The 18,131-nt window shown below is 35.4% G+C and overlaps 1 protein-coding gene across 1 annotated transcript in view; it reads right to left on the reverse strand.

The window, feature by feature from the left end:
• Positions 1-18,131, reverse strand: part of CFAP54 (cilia and flagella associated protein 54) — a 117,000-nt gene that overhangs the window by 81,219 nt on the left and 17,650 nt on the right. Inside the window, 12 exon segments of the mRNA XM_050909989.1 lie at positions 1,400-1,521; positions 1,603-1,680; positions 2,498-2,645; positions 3,341-3,469; positions 4,480-4,538; positions 6,989-7,139; positions 8,181-8,315; positions 10,338-10,423; positions 11,064-11,238; positions 11,355-11,467; positions 12,580-12,675; positions 13,758-13,956. Of these exon segments, the coding sequence (XP_050765946.1) occupies positions 1,400-1,521; positions 1,603-1,680; positions 2,498-2,645; positions 3,341-3,469; positions 4,480-4,538; positions 6,989-7,139; positions 8,181-8,315; positions 10,338-10,423; positions 11,064-11,238; positions 11,355-11,467; positions 12,580-12,675; positions 13,758-13,956 (1,491 nt within the window).

Here is an 18,131-nt window from a genome sequence, read left to right on the forward strand (position 1 = left end):
ATGAGAAAAGGTTACTTGTATGTTTCTCCAAAAAAAATAAACGGCTTTCCTATTTTGCAGCATAATAAGAACAGACTTATATCACATTGTGCTGAGTACAGTAGAAAAGACCAGAAGATACGAGTAATTCTGTATAGACCTCTTGGATGTTCTATGATAAAAAAGGCAAAATCCTCTACATAGAAGCATGAAAATAAAGGTATGGATTTGCTGTTCATGAAGTAAGCACTGTCCACCTCAAGGAGGAAAATTAATTGAGCATATAATCACATATTTTGTCATAGTACAAATATCAAAGAAGATCATGCTAAGTTTGTCCAGGCAAAGTTAATTCTGACATTTTCTGGCAATTGGCTGCAAATATATTATATCCTTTTACCTACATCTTTCTCTGTGAAAAGTGCACAGAAGTAAAATATAGTGAAGGTCAGTATAAGGCCTTTGCAAATGCTTGTTTGGGATAACCACACATTTCTTGGGAATTGCTTGTAAGTCTTCATTGGTGACTACAGTTACAACTTTCATACCATATCACTACATCTTATATTCATAAATGCCACATATATTTTACAAATATATGAGAGAGATTTTTAGTGTGTCTTTTCTGATCCAGTTTTTGCATTCTTCTGACATAAAAAATATGTGTTAATTATCATGCTTCCAAATTTGTAGCACTCAAAAGAAAAACACTTTCTAGTAACTTCTTGTTTAAAACACCTTTTCATATATTATATAGTGAGAACTGCAGATTCGGTTATCATCTGTTGTATAGACTATAAAGAAATTTTATGCCCCACTGATGAGAAGGCAATTTTCATGGACAGATGCTGGTACAAAGCTCAATGGTAAGACTCCCATTGATTTCAAAAGACTTCAAAATGAGCCCATGAAGAATCTACTTTTAGCCTCAATAAATTCCAAAATCTCCAACTTCTAAACTGTTTATTTAATAAGAATAAAATAAAGTCCATGTCATCATCACCAGCCAAAGTAATCTAAGACAACTTACAGATCTTGGAAAAAGAAGGATGTTGAATGTTGCAATGGGGAGAAGGAAACCTGCACGACATTTTGGCAAGGCATAGGTTCATAATTGCAAAGTCTAGGTGATTAAGTGTAGAAAGAAAGATCATATCTTCTTTCAAATTTCCTGCAATCTGCATGTGTGCACAAAATTTGGGGATGTGCTCTTTCCTTGTTTTAAGTCACTTTATTCTTTCATCATAATGAAACTTCTCAGGGAAAATTTGACAAGAGAAGTTAAAAACACCCAATGTCCCTCAAGTTCCTTCCATTTTTCTTCTTTTTGTAAGAAGAAGTAATCCAAGTCTTAATTATACAGAACATGAAAAACTGTGATAATGATAAAGAATTTCTACCATAAGATTTTTTTTATTACCTCCAGTAGCTGCCTCTGGGAAGAAGCGGTTAACTCTTTAGGGAACTTCTGTGCAGCCTTTTGCATCAAAAAGATTGCTCTGGATAGCTTATTCTTTTTTATTTTTCTCATTATAACTGCCTCTGTAAAATAGGTATTTTAAGACATTTATAAAACAGCAGCAATAATTTATTATACTTCTAAAATCTTAATTAATGTCTTACCTGTTAAATAATGGAAATCTTTAATATTCTTCACATGAGACTTGCTAGACTTAAGACTTCTGTCATCCTTTTGAGCACCTATGTGGGAAGGAAATCCTGAGTTATTCATTCTGATAGTGCTATTGAGAAAATTTCAGTGAGAGGGGTTAATACGTAGTTTTGTAGTAAAGCTCTGCTCTATCTCATGTTCTTTTCTTTGGTTCAAGGAGAATTTCTTGGACTGATCCTGCCACTAAAAAATATTCCACCCTCATGCTCTAACATCTTTAGTAGTTATACTAACATCATAGGAAAAGAGGGATCTTGTTTGATCATAGGGAGCAGTGCACAGGGGAGCTCTGCAGTGTCAAACTAATACTAGTTTTAATTTAAAAAAAAACAAACACCAGGAATGGGGGACCAAGTAGAGTTTTTTAGAAGGCATTTGGCAAGAGTGGGATATCTGCTGACTGGGAAGAGATAAGGACAACTTCACAGGAGTAGAAATTCAGATTACAACAAGCATAGAATAAAATATTCAAGTCATTCTCTAGAGAGAAAATTAGCGTTACAGAAAAAAAAATTTCTGCAGAGCATCCCCCAACTCTCCCTTACTGGCACTGTAACAGTTAATATTATAACTGAAATACCACAACAAACTGCCTAGGAATCAGATCCAGTAGTTGTTAGCAAAGTTTAACTCCCATTGATTGAGCAGAGGTTAGAGATGTGTCATGTGGTAAATCTAAATTCTGCAAATTCACTACATTATTTCTGTCTGTATGTGGAATACAAACTGCCCAACATCAGCTCCTCTTCAGAAAGTAGATACTGCTTTATTTCTTAGTATTACAAAATATATTAACAGAGGAATCTAATCAAGCTATGAAGATCATTTAGCTTTACTAAAACCTACCTTGTGTCATTTTAAGAAGTTTCACAGCTACTCGATGTTGGGCCTGAATGAGCTCCAAGTGTAAATCCATTACAAAACCATTACCTGTTCCTCTCTTATCATTACCACATCCCAAAACAGAATTCAAATTCTGATCATTTGAGTCCACCTAATAAATAGGAAGTGGCAATTAAGCAAACACAAACTTTTATTACTTAGCTTACTGCATTTATCTTGACATCATTGATATTATTATTTCAGTAAATTGACAAACCCTGAAATTTGTCATATCTGTGTAATATGCAGTCATTCAAGAAAGCGTGGAAGGAAGGAGAATGACTAGACAGAGAAAGCATGGATAACGGACAAAGAAAACTAGACAAAACCTGAGAATCAATAGGAAACTGTATTAATAATAAATATGAAACTGCAGAAAAATTTGTTTTATTGTGTTACCAGTCCACAAAACAAAGATCATATTGGTGTAGAATGATAACATTTAGAAAATCTGAACTCCCCTCAACAGCAGAAATTAATTTTAATAATAAACAGTTGCAAGCAATAAATATGAAAAGGATTTCTGCTTTTATTTTATAGGAGAAAGCTACAAATTATAATTATTTCCAAAAGAAAATGGCAAAAAAAACCTAAAAGAGTTTATAGTTTATTACTGAAAGAGAAAAATGCTATTTCTACTACACAGAGATTTATTTTTTCTATTCTCTTCTTACATGGGGCAGGAAGATGAGGTACATTTGATAATGCTAAGATTTCTAAGTATGAAGAAAACATGAGTTTTGTGTCATCAAAATCCAATATATTATTTATAGATTTTGTTGCAGTGTAGCTTTTTGTAGACTTTACCTTTGTACAGCAGTTGTCAAATATTGACTTTCCATCTGGTAGAAGGGTCATTAAGCGAGATGTGTTCATTCCATTAATTGCTTTTTCAAGACTTTCATAAGCAACTTGTAATTGTTCTGTAGGACTTTTCTGAAATGAAAACACATAGAAACATGTTTTATTAGATAACAACATTAAAAGCTATAATACAGACTATCAAAAGTAAAGTGCTATTATTTTTAGCTGTTGCAGTTTAAACTCTGTCAAATAATCGTTACATAGGCACTGCTCCCCATGCTTTCATATACTCATATCAATGTTTTAAATTTCAAGTCATTTTAATTAATTTAGGACTGATTTTCCTTCAGCTCTCAAAAAACAATTTAATAACTCAGAGAGTTAGCTTATAGCAGAATGAAACTGAACTTAGAGAATTAAGTTGACAAACACAGTATTTTTCACAAGCAGTTTTTCAATGTTTCATTAGATGCTGTTAAGAAAACACTGATTTTTCAGAAAACACCACCTTTAAGTAGACTGTCACTGAATTAAAGCTTCTCTATGTGTGTAAGCATTAAGACGTCATTGACAAAATTCATGAATCCTCAGACTAATGTATGTCTTTTCTTCTTAATGTGTTTTACTAAGTAATTTTGAACTATTTGATTGGACACTTCTGCAAAGTGCTGAGCACTGAACACACGGAACAAAGCAAGGACACTCAGGATGTTCCATCTATTCCACACCACCCTCACAAAAACAAACAAGTAAAAGCACAACCCCAAATATTTTCCTAAATGATGCAAGGACTAAAGTTTGTATGATCTTTAAAAAATGTGCTATGAAACCATTTAAAGCTGGTACTGTACATTGGCGTAAAAAGAGTGTACAGTGGAAATCAGTATGATCATGCTGTAAAAAAAGGTTCAAATAAAACTTCTTCCATATCACAGATTACTAAAAAAGACTACAGGAAAATTTTCAGATTTTATTTCATTTGAAAAAATATCTTTGCTTTTTTCCTCTGCACTAGCATGATTGTGTGAAACATTTCAGCTTTATAAAACTAAACACAAAATTGTATTAAAAGCTCCAAGCAGAAATAAGTGTTCTTATGCTATTCAAAAACACTGTATTAATGAAAATGAATTAGACATTACCATCAGTATTTCAGGCATATCACAGGTTTCATCTTGTGAGAGAGAGGCACTTCTTTTTCCTTTTTCACAGGAAGAAAATCAGAAAGTGAAAATGAAATATACTCAGAAAAAGTCAGTACCATTTGATTAGCTCTACTACTAACTTAAGCGTCTGGCAATAAGTCAGTTCTTCAGTACTTGATTATGAGAGGCAATTATATTGTTTCTTGAAAAGCTTTTCAGGGTTTAAACACAATAGCTACATATGTACAATTATACTAATTCAGTATATGATTATCCAATAATGTAGTATTTTTAAATGTACCCTATACTTCATAGCAACATTATATCCAAGCCAATGAAACTTGGACTTATTTTGTAGTTCCTCACATTGTTGTAGCATTCATATCAATTTTCCATTTTTAAATCAATTCAAATCTATTGTTATCTAATGCACAGTGGTTTTAATGCTAATTTAACTTATAGAAGGATTTTTAAATACGTGAGGTCATGTTTTTATGATATATACTATTTCAGTTTAATATTCCTTGAAGGGGTATTATCACCCTTTTAACGTTCATTTGGATTGTTTAAATTATTTTCTTTTATAAAGAATGCATCCAGAATTGTGTTTTCCTTTCCAAAACAAGAGGAAGCAGCCAAGACAAGAGGAAGCAGTTTCTTTGTTCTCAGTTACAGCCCTCTAGCCTGTCAAAATTTTATTTCTTTGCCAAAATAAATTCTTTTTTTGCCTTTTCAGAGGGACAACCTTCTAGTCACCCCTGTACTCCTTGTGCCACTTTTGCCTGCTTATTTCTGCTTGTTCACTGTCTCTTTCTCATAAATAAGAAAATCTATATTCACTCAGCATTCATTCAGTAAAAAGACTCTTCTCAGCATAAACATGTGCTTGACTGGCTATTTATCAGCCTGTTTTGACCAATGGCTCCTATCTATTCAGCTTTTTTCCCTCCAAAAAGACATATTTAAAATGAATGAAAAAGAATAGCAGTGATGCTACAATGAGTATTCATCCAATCTCCATCAGAATGGTATGACTTTCATAACATCACAGAAAACACTACCTACTCTACCTTTATAAAGAACAGTAGTGTTCCAAGATTTTCTTACTTTCAAAAGAGCAAAAGGTATTGTCATTCTCTTCTGTTCCTAGATATGCTCTAAAAGGGTCCTTAAAATCTACTCCCTAGTTACTGTAAAACATTTACGAGAACTATGATTCATATTCCAAGATACTACATCCACAACAACCAATAACTTTTAAAAGTATGTCTAAATATTCACATTTTGAAGCATTAGTCAGGTTTTGGAAGGAAATTGGTTTAATGTGATCGTGATTGCATTATATCCCAATCATGTCAGCCAAGTTAAGTTCAAGTTCAAAGACAACTGAATTCCTATACAAAAATCAAGACTTGTGTAGACAAGAGATCCAAATTAATGACCCAATAAAAGCAAAAGCTTCAGTATGACCTCAATATTTCCCTCTTCTGTTTGGCCTCCCACTAGTCAACCAGCACTTGAATGCTCCAAATGAGCCGCAGCGCATACTGCCTTCTGCCTAGCCAATATTCAGAGAACACACGAGTGATCTGAGGCTACTCTGAAGGGGTGTCCTGGTTGCAACTGGGATAGAGTTAATTTTCTTCCTAGTAGCTGGTATAGTGTTATGTTTTGGATTTAGTAGGAGAATAATGTTGATAACATACTGATGTTTTTAGTTGTTGCTAAGTAGCGTTTATACTAAGTCAAGGATTTTTCAGCTCCTCATGCCCAGCCAGCAAGAAGGCTGGAGGGGCACAAGAAGTTGGGAGGGGACACAGCCAGGACAGCTGACCCAAACTGGCCAAAGGAATATTCCATACCATATGACATCATGCCCAGTATATAAACTGGGGGGAGTTCGCTGGGAGGGGCGGATCACTACTCAGGAACTAACTGAGCATCGGTCGGCGAGTGGTGAGCAATTGCATTGTGCATCACTTGTTTTGTATATTCTAATTCTGTTAGTATTATTATTGTCATTTTATTATTATTATTATTATCCTTATTGTTATTTTTCTTCCTTTCTGTCCTATAAAACTGTCTTTATCTCAACCCACGAGTTTGGGGTTTTTTTTTCATTCTCTCTTCTGTCCCACTGGGTGGGGGGACTGAGCGAGCGGCTGTGTGGTGCTTAGTTGCTGGCTGGGGTTAAACCATGACAAGGGGCTAAGAGACATGTAGAAGACCTGTGAGGAGGGTGAGTCGTAAGAGATGTGATTCAAAATGGGGTTACTTCGGTAGAACTGGAAATGTAAGGAAATAAGGCATAAATCCTTTGAAAACCAGGTTTCATCAGCTCCAATTATGGATGAAATTGTGTACACAAAAAATTATCATTCTACTCTCAACAATCTCTTTCCAATAATTTTTGAATATGTATACTTGTCAAAGTTTTCAACTCAGAAAGGTTCCAATCTTAAAAGTCATTCTTGAAAGAAAACTAAATTTTTGTTGAAAGCTTTACCTGCTTTTTTCTTAGATTTACTTGTAGAATCAGCTACGTTTTCCAATATTGCAGTTAGATGTAAGGTTATCTCTGCAAGCATTACAACATTAGTGTCTGCTATGCTGCTCTTCTGAATTACTTCATTTATCATCCAGAGTACATGAACCCACTAAAAATGGGGGGAGGGGAAAGAAAAGTAATCAGGACAGAGTTAAAACAGACTTTTGGAAGATATTTATGTATTACAGAGGTAGATAGGGTTTTGCACTCAAAATTGGTTGAAAAGATTCACAAACATGGATACAACTCCTTTCTTGGATTTGGCTTCTTTTTTTGAATGCCACCAGACTAAGATGCTGATTTTATGCTGCTCCAAAGCCCCTATTTCTTCAGACAGCAGACTTTTTAATTTTAGAATATTATTATTTTTTATTATTTTAGAAAGGTTTATGAATGTTCTACAGGCACAACTTTTATACTTTGTCATAGTGTGGTAAGCCTTCCAGCAGATTTGATCATTTGCCTCTCATTTATCCCCATATCTTCCACTTAAACAGTATAAGACAGACCTAAATGCCTCTTTTGTACACACAGAGGAAAGTCTTCTACTGAATCTCTGACCAATTTTACTATAGGGATCAGGGCCACAAAATTAACTCCTCCAAAAACTGTTTGGTTAGTATCAACTGGCAGCCCAGAGAAACTAGTGTAAATTATCCTTCAGAAGACTGCATTTCACCAAGAGCCTCCCAGTCTCCGGAAAAGTTCAAGGTAAGGCTGTGGCTCTATCCAGTGGGCCAAATACTATTGACCTCCATCTCTGTTCTCTTAAGCTGTAAGTTTTTTGCCACTTTGTTCAACTGATCTAGGGAACTTTCTTGAAATATATTGATATTTTCTGCCACAATACACCAAATGCTTCTTCTCACATCATGCCCGACTGCTTTCACTATTTTAGCTTCTTTCCACTGTGGCCCACTGGCAGAGAATGGGTTACTTTACTGGAAAGAGGCTAAGAGATATTTTGATACTGGCATATGGGAACATAGTGTGTTCAAAGTGTATATACAATTCACATTTTCAGTGAAGAAGATTTATCTGCATTTTACCATAAGAAAATGTATTTAGACGGGATACCAATATTTTCTCTTGGCTTTACTATAACAGACTGCATTCATATTAAGAGAAATACATTATAGTAAAGGAGTACTTGGTAAGCTTTGTGTTTGTGGATATATTTTAAGTAGTCACTTCCACTCATTTGGATTCGCTGAAGTCCCATTTTACACTTCTGCCACAAAAACGTTATTACATCAACAAGTATTTCTTTGTCAGGTTGGATATTCTGGAAAAAAAACAAACAATATAATTGCAGAAACAGGTATGTATATAAACACTCTCAAAACACTCAGTACATAAACAGTCTCAATATTTTTCAAAGTAAGGAAATAAACCATTATCATATTTAAATTCTTTATAAGGGATGACAACATTTTGAAAGCTTAAATATTTTTTAAAAAGTAATTTCTGGTAGACCACCCAAGCTTTTCTTCTCCCAATAATACAAGTGGGTTTAGAGTTGGGGTTTTTTATTTCTTTTTTTATTGTCAGGCTCTTAAAAGTAAGACAGACAAGGAAAGCAGTGAGATGAAAATTACATGGGAGAGACAAGCAAATTAACTATCTGTGAAATGTTATAACAGTCAATACATTCTGGGGAAACTAAGTAATGTAATTTAACAGTTTTCTCTTTTTTATTACAGTATTTTTTTTATTATAGTATTTAAATATTTGCAGAAAAAGACCTAAATTAGTAGGTTTCATTTCGCATTGACAGAGTACTTCCATGGGTTGTTGGTGCATCTCAGATGAGGGAGCAGTGAAGAACAACTTAACTAGAAAAAAGGTTGGAATGGAATATCTAACAACTGAAAGAAACGTGAAAACACATCTGCATTTTGTGAAGAGAATAATTAACAAATTCAAAACTCTATTCAGTTAACCTCCTAATTAACACATTTTAAAAGGCAATAGAGTCCGTCTACACTGTGTTAAACACATTCTGAACAGTGATTAAGGATCAGTACACATCTTTATCGCCATTTATACCCAAGTTGGACTAGTATCTCAGGTGCAATGAAACTCAAGCCTGCTATATCCACACTATCTGTACACTCATATGTGTATGAGCGTAAGATTTCAGGGATATTGATATTGAGAAGTGGGGGGAGAAAAAGACTGAAAAAGAAGTAAATCAGGATGACTTTTGCCACTCGTTTGGTGGCAGCAAGCTGTTAGATTGGCTCAGCTGTATCATGTAACTTTACCATCAGTGAATTCTCTGTTAATCAGGGGAGAATTTGTCTTTCTTCCCTGGTCAGACTAGGTACCGAGGAGATTTGTGGGAAAGAGTAGAAGAACCCGAAGAGTTTAAACCCAGGTAACCTGTCTCCATGATACAATGGTCATGTAAAAAAACTGACAAATCATGCTATCTAAAGGTGTAACTACCTCACAGGCAAGATATTTTGACTGAAAATATTACACTAAAGGTAAAAATGTGTGTGCCCCAGTTATACTCAAACTGGGGCAATATTCAAATTATATCTAAAATAAATTTTGCAGTTAAGACATACGCTCTGCTAGCAGAACAGTTTTTTTCTAAGAAAAATTCTTCATTAGTCTTTTGGATCACAAACTATTTTAATGTAAATGCTAGTGGAGACATTGCACTGTAATTTTTTTCCCCTCACAGTAGCACATTAAGGGAAATCTCAGTTTGAGCAAGTAAGATAAAAGTGGTTACTCTGGGAATAAACCATCAGATATATAATGGGATTATTCTGTAGTAGAGACTTCAGCACAAAAAGTCCCACTCTCTTTGGTTTTGTTGTTGCTGCTGCTTGTTTGTTTGTCTGCAGTGAGAATTAACCTTAAATTGCAGGCATGCCGCTGCTATAAAGGCATTATCGTTCCTTAGGGTAACTGCTCCCATTTCTATAAATATTGCAGAAGTGTTTTCTACAGCTGAGCATATTTGCCCACCTAAATCTAATATACTTAAAGCAATTTGATCTCTGCTTGATTAGTTGAAACGTGCAATTAGCCCTATGGTCTTCCAAATAGATTTAATATCTATTAAACATTTTTAAAGTAGCCTGATTACATAGCACCAACAAAAAAAAAAAGAAACAAATAATTTTTTAAAAAAATCACACATTGATCACATTTCATAAGTACATTTTTTCATTTTTTATATTCTTGAAGTTTGTTAATCATGCAACTGATTCCTTTGGTCTTCAATTATATGCATTCATTACAGATTAAGTGATTCATTGAGAAGAAATGTCTCTAATTCTGTTATTACCTGTTTAGAAGTTGAGACACAGGAAAACACTGTTGTTGCCAAAATGAGAAGATCATGAGAAGGCTCTCCATGCTTTAAGGAACCCTCTACATTCAATGTTTATAAAAAAGGAAGAAAAGGAAAGGCAAGACGTTATTTCTAGTTACAAACCTATGTTTGAAAACATCTCAGTGAATCGACTTACCAATTTATGCCAGCAGATAGTATGGTCTAAGAAACAGTAAATACAAAGGGGACAGATATTCCCAAGTTAATTCACTTCTGTGAAAAGTGAGCATTTCTATTTTTGGAAACAAAGTTTTCAAGATATTTGCAGTTTTTTGGAATGTCATGGAATTAAACTACAGTTGCTTTAACAAGTTTTTCTTGCTTTGATGTCAAGAAATTTTACATGAATGAAGTATGAGAACAGACAAAAGAAAGTCAAACATGTCTGTTTCAGTTTTTTCCTGAAAACCTGTCTGAAAAGATCCATTCATTTTACATATTTGCATATAACTTGATGTATGTTTAACATACATCATGCATTTTCACACTTGAGGGGAATGGTATAAAGTCATGTTTTGGCAAATGAAAACTGGACAAAGTTCAGTAAGTGGCAGCTTCTCAATTGCTAGTTTTTGTCAAAGAATACTGCATGCACCATATTACATAGTTTTTAAATAATAAACAAAATTTCTTGCTGCAAAAATATTTGAAATGCAAACACAGCTATAACTAAACAACACTCACTTCTAAATGTTTGCTTCTTTTCAGAACCATGAGGCATCCCAGCTTCTTTGGTATTATTTTCACTAAGAGAAAATCCATGTTTAAATTTTCTTGGAAATAGTAAAGGTTGCATCAGTGTAAGAAGTTTGAGTTCCATTTCAGCTTTCTTCCATGTTGGGTCATCTTCAGCCTAATTGAGAGGAAAAACCAATAGAAATCTGTTTTAAAAATATGTACTTTGAATAGTCTTCCTTACCCTCATAGGAGAAGACTACATAAAGAATGTCTAAATAGCATCCGGATTACCTGAAGAAAATTAACAACAAATTCAATAGCAGAATCAAACACGTCCCACTCTTCATAGCTGAAAGCTAATTTTATGAATTTCACAGCAGCATCTCCAGACACCCCCTTTTCTCCTGCAGTGATGACAAAAATATTTTGGTTTTTATATATATATTCAGAAGGTTAAGTTTAATTTAATTTAATAATTTGGGTATTGATAAATACAAAGATAAAACTCCACATGTGTTTTTGAACAGCATAATCTTGAAGGACGTTTTAATAGCTCTACAAGATACAATAGCTTTATTATTTTGCTATAAAGTCTATGCTCACATACTACTTTAATGATGTATCTGCAATGTCCTGTTACATTCCAAAGAGGCTGTACTACTATTGATATTAACATACCTGTGTAGAGAATATCAAGGATCTAGTCCTTTCTGTTGCAGAAAGAGCTTAAACCTGGGTATCACCCCCATAATGACCCTTCTTACCAGCAAATTTAGTTAAAAAAAATGCATAGAAACATGAACAATTTCTCACAAGATAGCTGAGCATTTCTCATTACTGTATCAGAAAATGTGCATGTACACATACGGAGTCTATTTTCTCACTCTTCAAGTTTATCCAAACCACAGTAAGGCAGAAAAGGGATTTCCTGGTCCTTGGAACTCTAAGCAAGTGTCTTAGCTTATATATTCAGCAGTGTTCTGCAGTCCTAATATGCCACAGTCATTGTCATATCACTTGGCCACGTGGTCACTTGGCTAAAAGATGTTAGCAATATTAACTTAGTAATAGACAGCTGTTATTTGCCAAAGCAGCACAATGATTGGTCCAAGGATCTCAACAAGCTTATAACAGTCCTTCTGTTTCTGCACCCCACTTCTTTTCTGTAAGAACGTACCATGACATCATTGCAGAATTTGGCCTTTGGATGATTGTTTAGGGGCATTAACATATCTAGATTAACTGCTATGCTGAACAGTATGTGATTATAATGTCCATATATTACTATATGCTATTTAAATAATACTTGTGTTAAGAAAATCATAATGATATCTGTACATAATCCCTTTTGAATGCCTTAACATTGTATGTATAAACAAGCATATCTCATGCAAAGAGGACAGCATTTTGCAGTCCCTTTACGCATAGAACTGCTACTAACATGAAAATGAATTCTGCTTACCAAGCATTTGCATCACTGGGTACAGAATCTTTTGAAAATTCAAAACTAGTTTACCTGTTAGTATCAACTGCAGAAGGGTTGATGATGCATTAATTATACCAAAATGATCGGTGCAATGACTTCCTTGAATACCAGTACTGCTCACTCCACCTTTAATATAAACAATTCGTTAAATCAGTTTATATTGTATTTGACTTGTTATACTCCAATTAGCCAGAAATCATATCAAGAAAATATGATTCTGAAGCGTATTTAGTCTCTATATATTCTTTTATTAACAAAATATCTCTACACCTATGGTTATATTCAGTTCAGAGCCCAGCAAAACAGGTTTGGAAGGAATCATCAAGTCCAGTGTTCTTCTCAAGTTTTTAAATCTAACTTTGAGTGGTTCTTTTGAAAAAAATACATGAAACACCATGGTATGTTGACCTTGCCTGGCTTCCAGATCCCCAACCAGCTGCTCTCTTACTCCTCCTCCTCAACAGGACGGGGAGAAAATAAGATGGAAAAGCTCATGGGTTGAGATAAAGACAGTTTAATAAGAAAAGCAAAAGCTGTGTGCGCAAGCAAAGCAAAAAAAGGAAGTTATTCACTAATTCCCATAGGCAGGCAGATATCCAGCCACTTCCTGGAAAGCAGGGCCTCAGGATGTGTAGCAGTTGCTTGGGAAGACAAATGCCATAACCACTAATGTCCCCCATCCTCTCCCTTAGCCCCTTAGGTTTTATTGCTGAGCATGATGTCATATGGTATGGAATAGCCATTTGGTGAGTTCAGGTCAGTTGTCCCAGCTATGTCTTCTCCCAGCCTCCTGCCCACCCCCAGCCTACGGGCCTTTGGGGGGAGGAGGGTCGGAGAGACAGCCTTGATGCTGTGCAAGCACTGCTCAGCAATAGCCAAAAAACTGGTGTGTTATCAACACTGTTTTAGCCACAAATGCAAAGCACAGCACCGTACGGGCTGCTATGAAGAAAGTGAACTTCATTGTATTCAGAAAAGATATGCGTAAATTACTGTACATTTTTACTGATACAACAGACCACAGAGATCAACCCAGATTTTTATCTTAAATTTTATGAAGATAAGAAAGATTGCCTTCTTTTACAGGTGCTATTGTTATAAATGAAATATATGCCTTCAGGCAAGTTCTTTCTTTTACAGCAAAGAAAAAAAAAAAATGGAGGTCTGGGCGCCTCACCAACACTCTTTTTGCTTCTTTATGCTGTTACCTGAGAGGATTTCCAGGCCTGCAAAAAACAGCTCTGAAATGACATCACGAATTTCAATTTCATCAGGAACAGGTGGAGCAGGGTGCAACACACGCCTGCTACTATCAGACAGAGCTTCCAGGATGGCAAGGAACTGAGCTGCGACACCGTCAAACATATCTGTCAGCAGCCGTTCAGTAGTAGTGCGAGGCCACGGCAACTAAGTGAGAAAAGGTAATGTAAGCCTTGTAATATTAAACTGAGTTACAATAAAGCATGATTTCTTTCAAAACAGTTCTCCATCAGAAAGTAAGTACACGTTTAAAACAGAAAATAATATACTGTAAAATATATTGTTGTTATTAATTTCATGCTTCAAAGGCATAGCAAAGCCTCATGCTAAGCGGGTACAGTACTTAAGAAGTGCCATAATTTCATAGCAACCAGACGCACTGCTGCATGGTATTTTACTTAGAAAACAATACAATAGAATTTATGAGTGAGAGTATTAAGGCCATGTAGTTTAAAGCCACCCAGATCTCTCCTTATAATGATACAGACTTGACCATACGGAGCTAAGTTCTACACACTTTGCAGAAAATCAGAGAAAGATTAGGATGCCCAGCACTGCAGTGAAAGCAAAACACTATTATATTCTCTCATTTGCACATTTCAAACAGCATAACATAAAAATACAAGGCAGAACACACAAAAATATATTTGCACTATTGACAGCTAAGGAACCAGAGATCTAGATAAGAAAATATTTTAAAATTTTATTTCAATGTTCTGTTTACATGGTTACCAAACCACTACCAGACATAAAGTAAATCAGAGATACAGTACTTTAAAATGTTGCTCATAATCCAACAACATTTCAGTTCTATTTATTTGGCACTTTCCCAAATAAAAACACTTTAGATCAGTTTCTAGGCACATTTAACTAGACAAAAATTTGGGAATTTCCTTCTTGCTTTGCTGCATCCGCATCCTTTATTTTACCTTCCAAATTAATACTTACAGACAAGCTCAGATGTGTACTTGATGAAAAAAAGACTGACACGTTCAATATCTGACAGCATTTAGAGTATTAAAGCTAACGGGTTATTTTTGTTTTCAAATAACTTACATAATGAGTAAGCCTCATCAATACTATAACTGTCTTGTCCAAAGAAAGAGGAACTATTTCTGCTGGGAGTATAGTAAAAGTAAACACAAAAGACAGTTAATATTGGTTACTGATGGAGCAGCTAATCCTGGAAACCATTTCGAGGCACATGAAGGGCAACAAAACCATCAGAAGTAGTCAGCATGGATTCACGAAGGGGAAGGCATGCTTGACCAACTTGATACACTTCTATGTTGAAATAACTTGCCTGGTAGACTAGGGGAGAACAGTGGATGTTGTCTACCTATACTTCAGTAAGGCCTTTGACACTGTCTGCCATAACCCTCAGCAAGTTTGCAGATGACACGAAATTGGGAGGAGTGGCCGGTATGCCAGAGGGTCGTGCTACCATCCAGAGGGACCTCGACAGGTTGATAGGAACCTCATGACATTCAGCAAGGAGAAGTGCAAAGTCCTGCACCTGGGAAGGAACAAAGCCATGCACCAGTACATGCTGGAAGGCCACCCAGCTGGAAAGCAGCTTGGCAGAAAAGGACTTGGGGGTCCTGGTGGACATGAAGTTGAACATAAGCCAGCAATGTGCCCCTGCAGCAAAGAAGGCTGACAGTACCCTGGGCTTCATTAGGCAAAGTATTGCTAGCAGATCAAGGGAGGGGATCCTTCCCCTTTACTGGTGAGGCCACATCTGGAGTACTGTGTCCAGTTCCGGGCTCCCCAGTGAGAGACATGGATATACTGGAGAGAGTCTAACAAAAAGGCCTTCAAAGATGTTTAAGGAACTGGAGCATCTCCCCTATGAGGAAAGGCTGAGAGAGGTGAGACTGTTCACCCTGGAGAAAAGAAGGCTCAGAGGGGATCTCATCAATGTATATGAATACCTGAAGGGAGGGTGCAAAGACGACAGAACCAGGCTCTTTTCAGTGGTGCCCAGTGACAGGACCAGAGGCAATGGGCACAAACTGAAACATTTGAGGTTCCCTCTAAACATCAGGAAACACTTTTTCACTTTGAGGGTGACCAAGTACTGGCACAGGTTGCCCAGAGAGGTTGTGGAGTCTCCATCCTTGGAGATATTTAAAAGCTGACTGGACATGGTCCTGGGCAACCAGCTCTATGTGGCCCTGCTTGAGCAGAGGGGTTGGACCAGATGACTTCCAGAGGTCTCTTCCAACCTCAACCATTCTGTGATGCACATTGTCCTAGCAAAATAACTCCAAAAAAAATTTTCAACTTTTTTTTTTTAATAAATCCTCATAATGATGTTCACAGACTAAAAAAATTTCAAAGCAAACTATATTTTTTTTTAAAAAGTTTTGTGCCATTGTATTCAATATATCTTTTTCCCCACACTGTGGATTTGTTTTTATGAACTGAATCTAGGAATCAGATCTATGCAAGCACAAAGCAATATACATCGCATATATTCCAGGACAAGCTAAGCACAAATTGCAGGTTTTGTTTAAATACCTTTGTTAAAATGCAGAGGAGAATGGGCATGTAACTTACTACTAATAATATTTTTGCATAAGCATTGTCTTGTCATGTTTAGAAAACAAACATTGCACTGGTGCAGAAGAACCTCAAAGTGAAAGCTAACAAACTAAATAGATTAAACTAGCTTGTTTCCATTTTTCAAGGTGATTTAAGTACAAAACCAAATTCTACTGCATACGTACTAGAAGAGAAGGAAGACCTTTAATTCTTTGCTAGTCTGAGCATAATGTGCTCTGTAACATGCTGGACTGAGCTCTAAATATAACTGTTCTACCTGTTATACTACATTGTACACGTTTTATAATTAAAAAAGGAAATTGTTTTGAAAGTCAAAACATTAGGCAAAAATAAATGTCCCATATTTTTGCATTTACTTAACACTTAATAAACCTACAAATTATTCTGAAATAATTATTAAAACAGTGCTTTCAGATTTTACATCATTCAACAAATCTTGTAAAACTACAAAAGGCATGCAGAAACAAATATGAAAATTCAATACGATTCCTTCTTAAATAAGGTAATGAAAACTGTTGTAGCACATTTTAGAAGCAAAAGACTTTTGGTGGGGGAGTTATGAACAGTGTAATTTCTAACAATTTGTTGTTAACTTCAGGCGTTCAGTTTTGTCAGAAAGTCAAACAGACACTGCAGAACAAAATCAATTACTGAAGATTTTTCAAGCTTCTGGAGATCAGATATATGAGATTCCTGCTGTGACAGACATAGGTTCCTAGTAACAGGATGGGTGCCTGATGAGCAACCACCCTATTTGAAAGCATGCTGAGTTCCCAATATCCTAATTGTTCCGTGAGACTTTTAGATGATCATCGTTCAGAAGTACTTAAGTCTTCCAGAATCAACTGGCCTTGAGAAAGTTGACCGGTACCTTTATATGTGCAAACCACACATACTTGAACATGTTGAGGTGCAGGCCCTATCTTGGATAATGGGAAATTTCCAGTAAGTGAGGTTTGGAACAGATCGATTGTGCTGTCCACACAGCTGTTTAATATTAATTACAATTCAAGTCGCTGGTTTGAAACTGAAGTATCAGATAATCTTTTAAAAAGCTTTGATGAACAACTTATATAACAGAAGTGTTCAATACAATCAGATCACATCTGTGACATATTGGTATAACTTCATTATGATTTTAGTATTAACCATAAGCTGTTCAAATGAGCAATTTCAGCTGCTTCTGATAAGTCTTTCTAATACAGCCAAAAATATAGACTAATGGCAAAGAAATAATTAAATAAAAAGGTTATCAATATTAAACAATTATTTAAGACAGAAAAGACATCATTCTTATTTCAAATTATTTGGCTTTTATTGTACCTAGTGTACATGTTTTTATGTGTAGCTTATCCCAAAGTAGTTTATGAACAAATTAGATAATTATGAACAAAAAAATCCAGATTTAACCTATTTGTTCAGCTCCAAATGTTTGAATCTATTCTGGCATCAAATAAACTGTGGCAAAGATGTCACTTTGTAGTATCTCTTTCCTTTTGTCTTTCAAAAAATGCAGAGATTCCTCAATTTTGCCATTATATTATGAGGTACATATGTAATGGATCTATATCTACATCATGAGAATTAAAGGATGATGGAATTTCAGTCCAAGGACACCTTGAGAAACTTGAGGAAGTAGTTCTACTGGGAGAAGTTCCAAGCTCTGCATCTGGGGAGGAATGCATCTGTACAGACTGGAAACCAACTTGCGGAGTAGCAGCACTGCCAAAAAACACCTGGTTGTTAAACTTGAG

Source organism: Gymnogyps californianus, chromosome 1 (genome assembly GCF_018139145.2).
Source record: "Gymnogyps californianus isolate 813 chromosome 1, ASM1813914v2, whole genome shotgun sequence".
Classification (NCBI taxonomy): domain Eukaryota; kingdom Metazoa; phylum Chordata; class Aves; order Accipitriformes; family Cathartidae; genus Gymnogyps; species Gymnogyps californianus.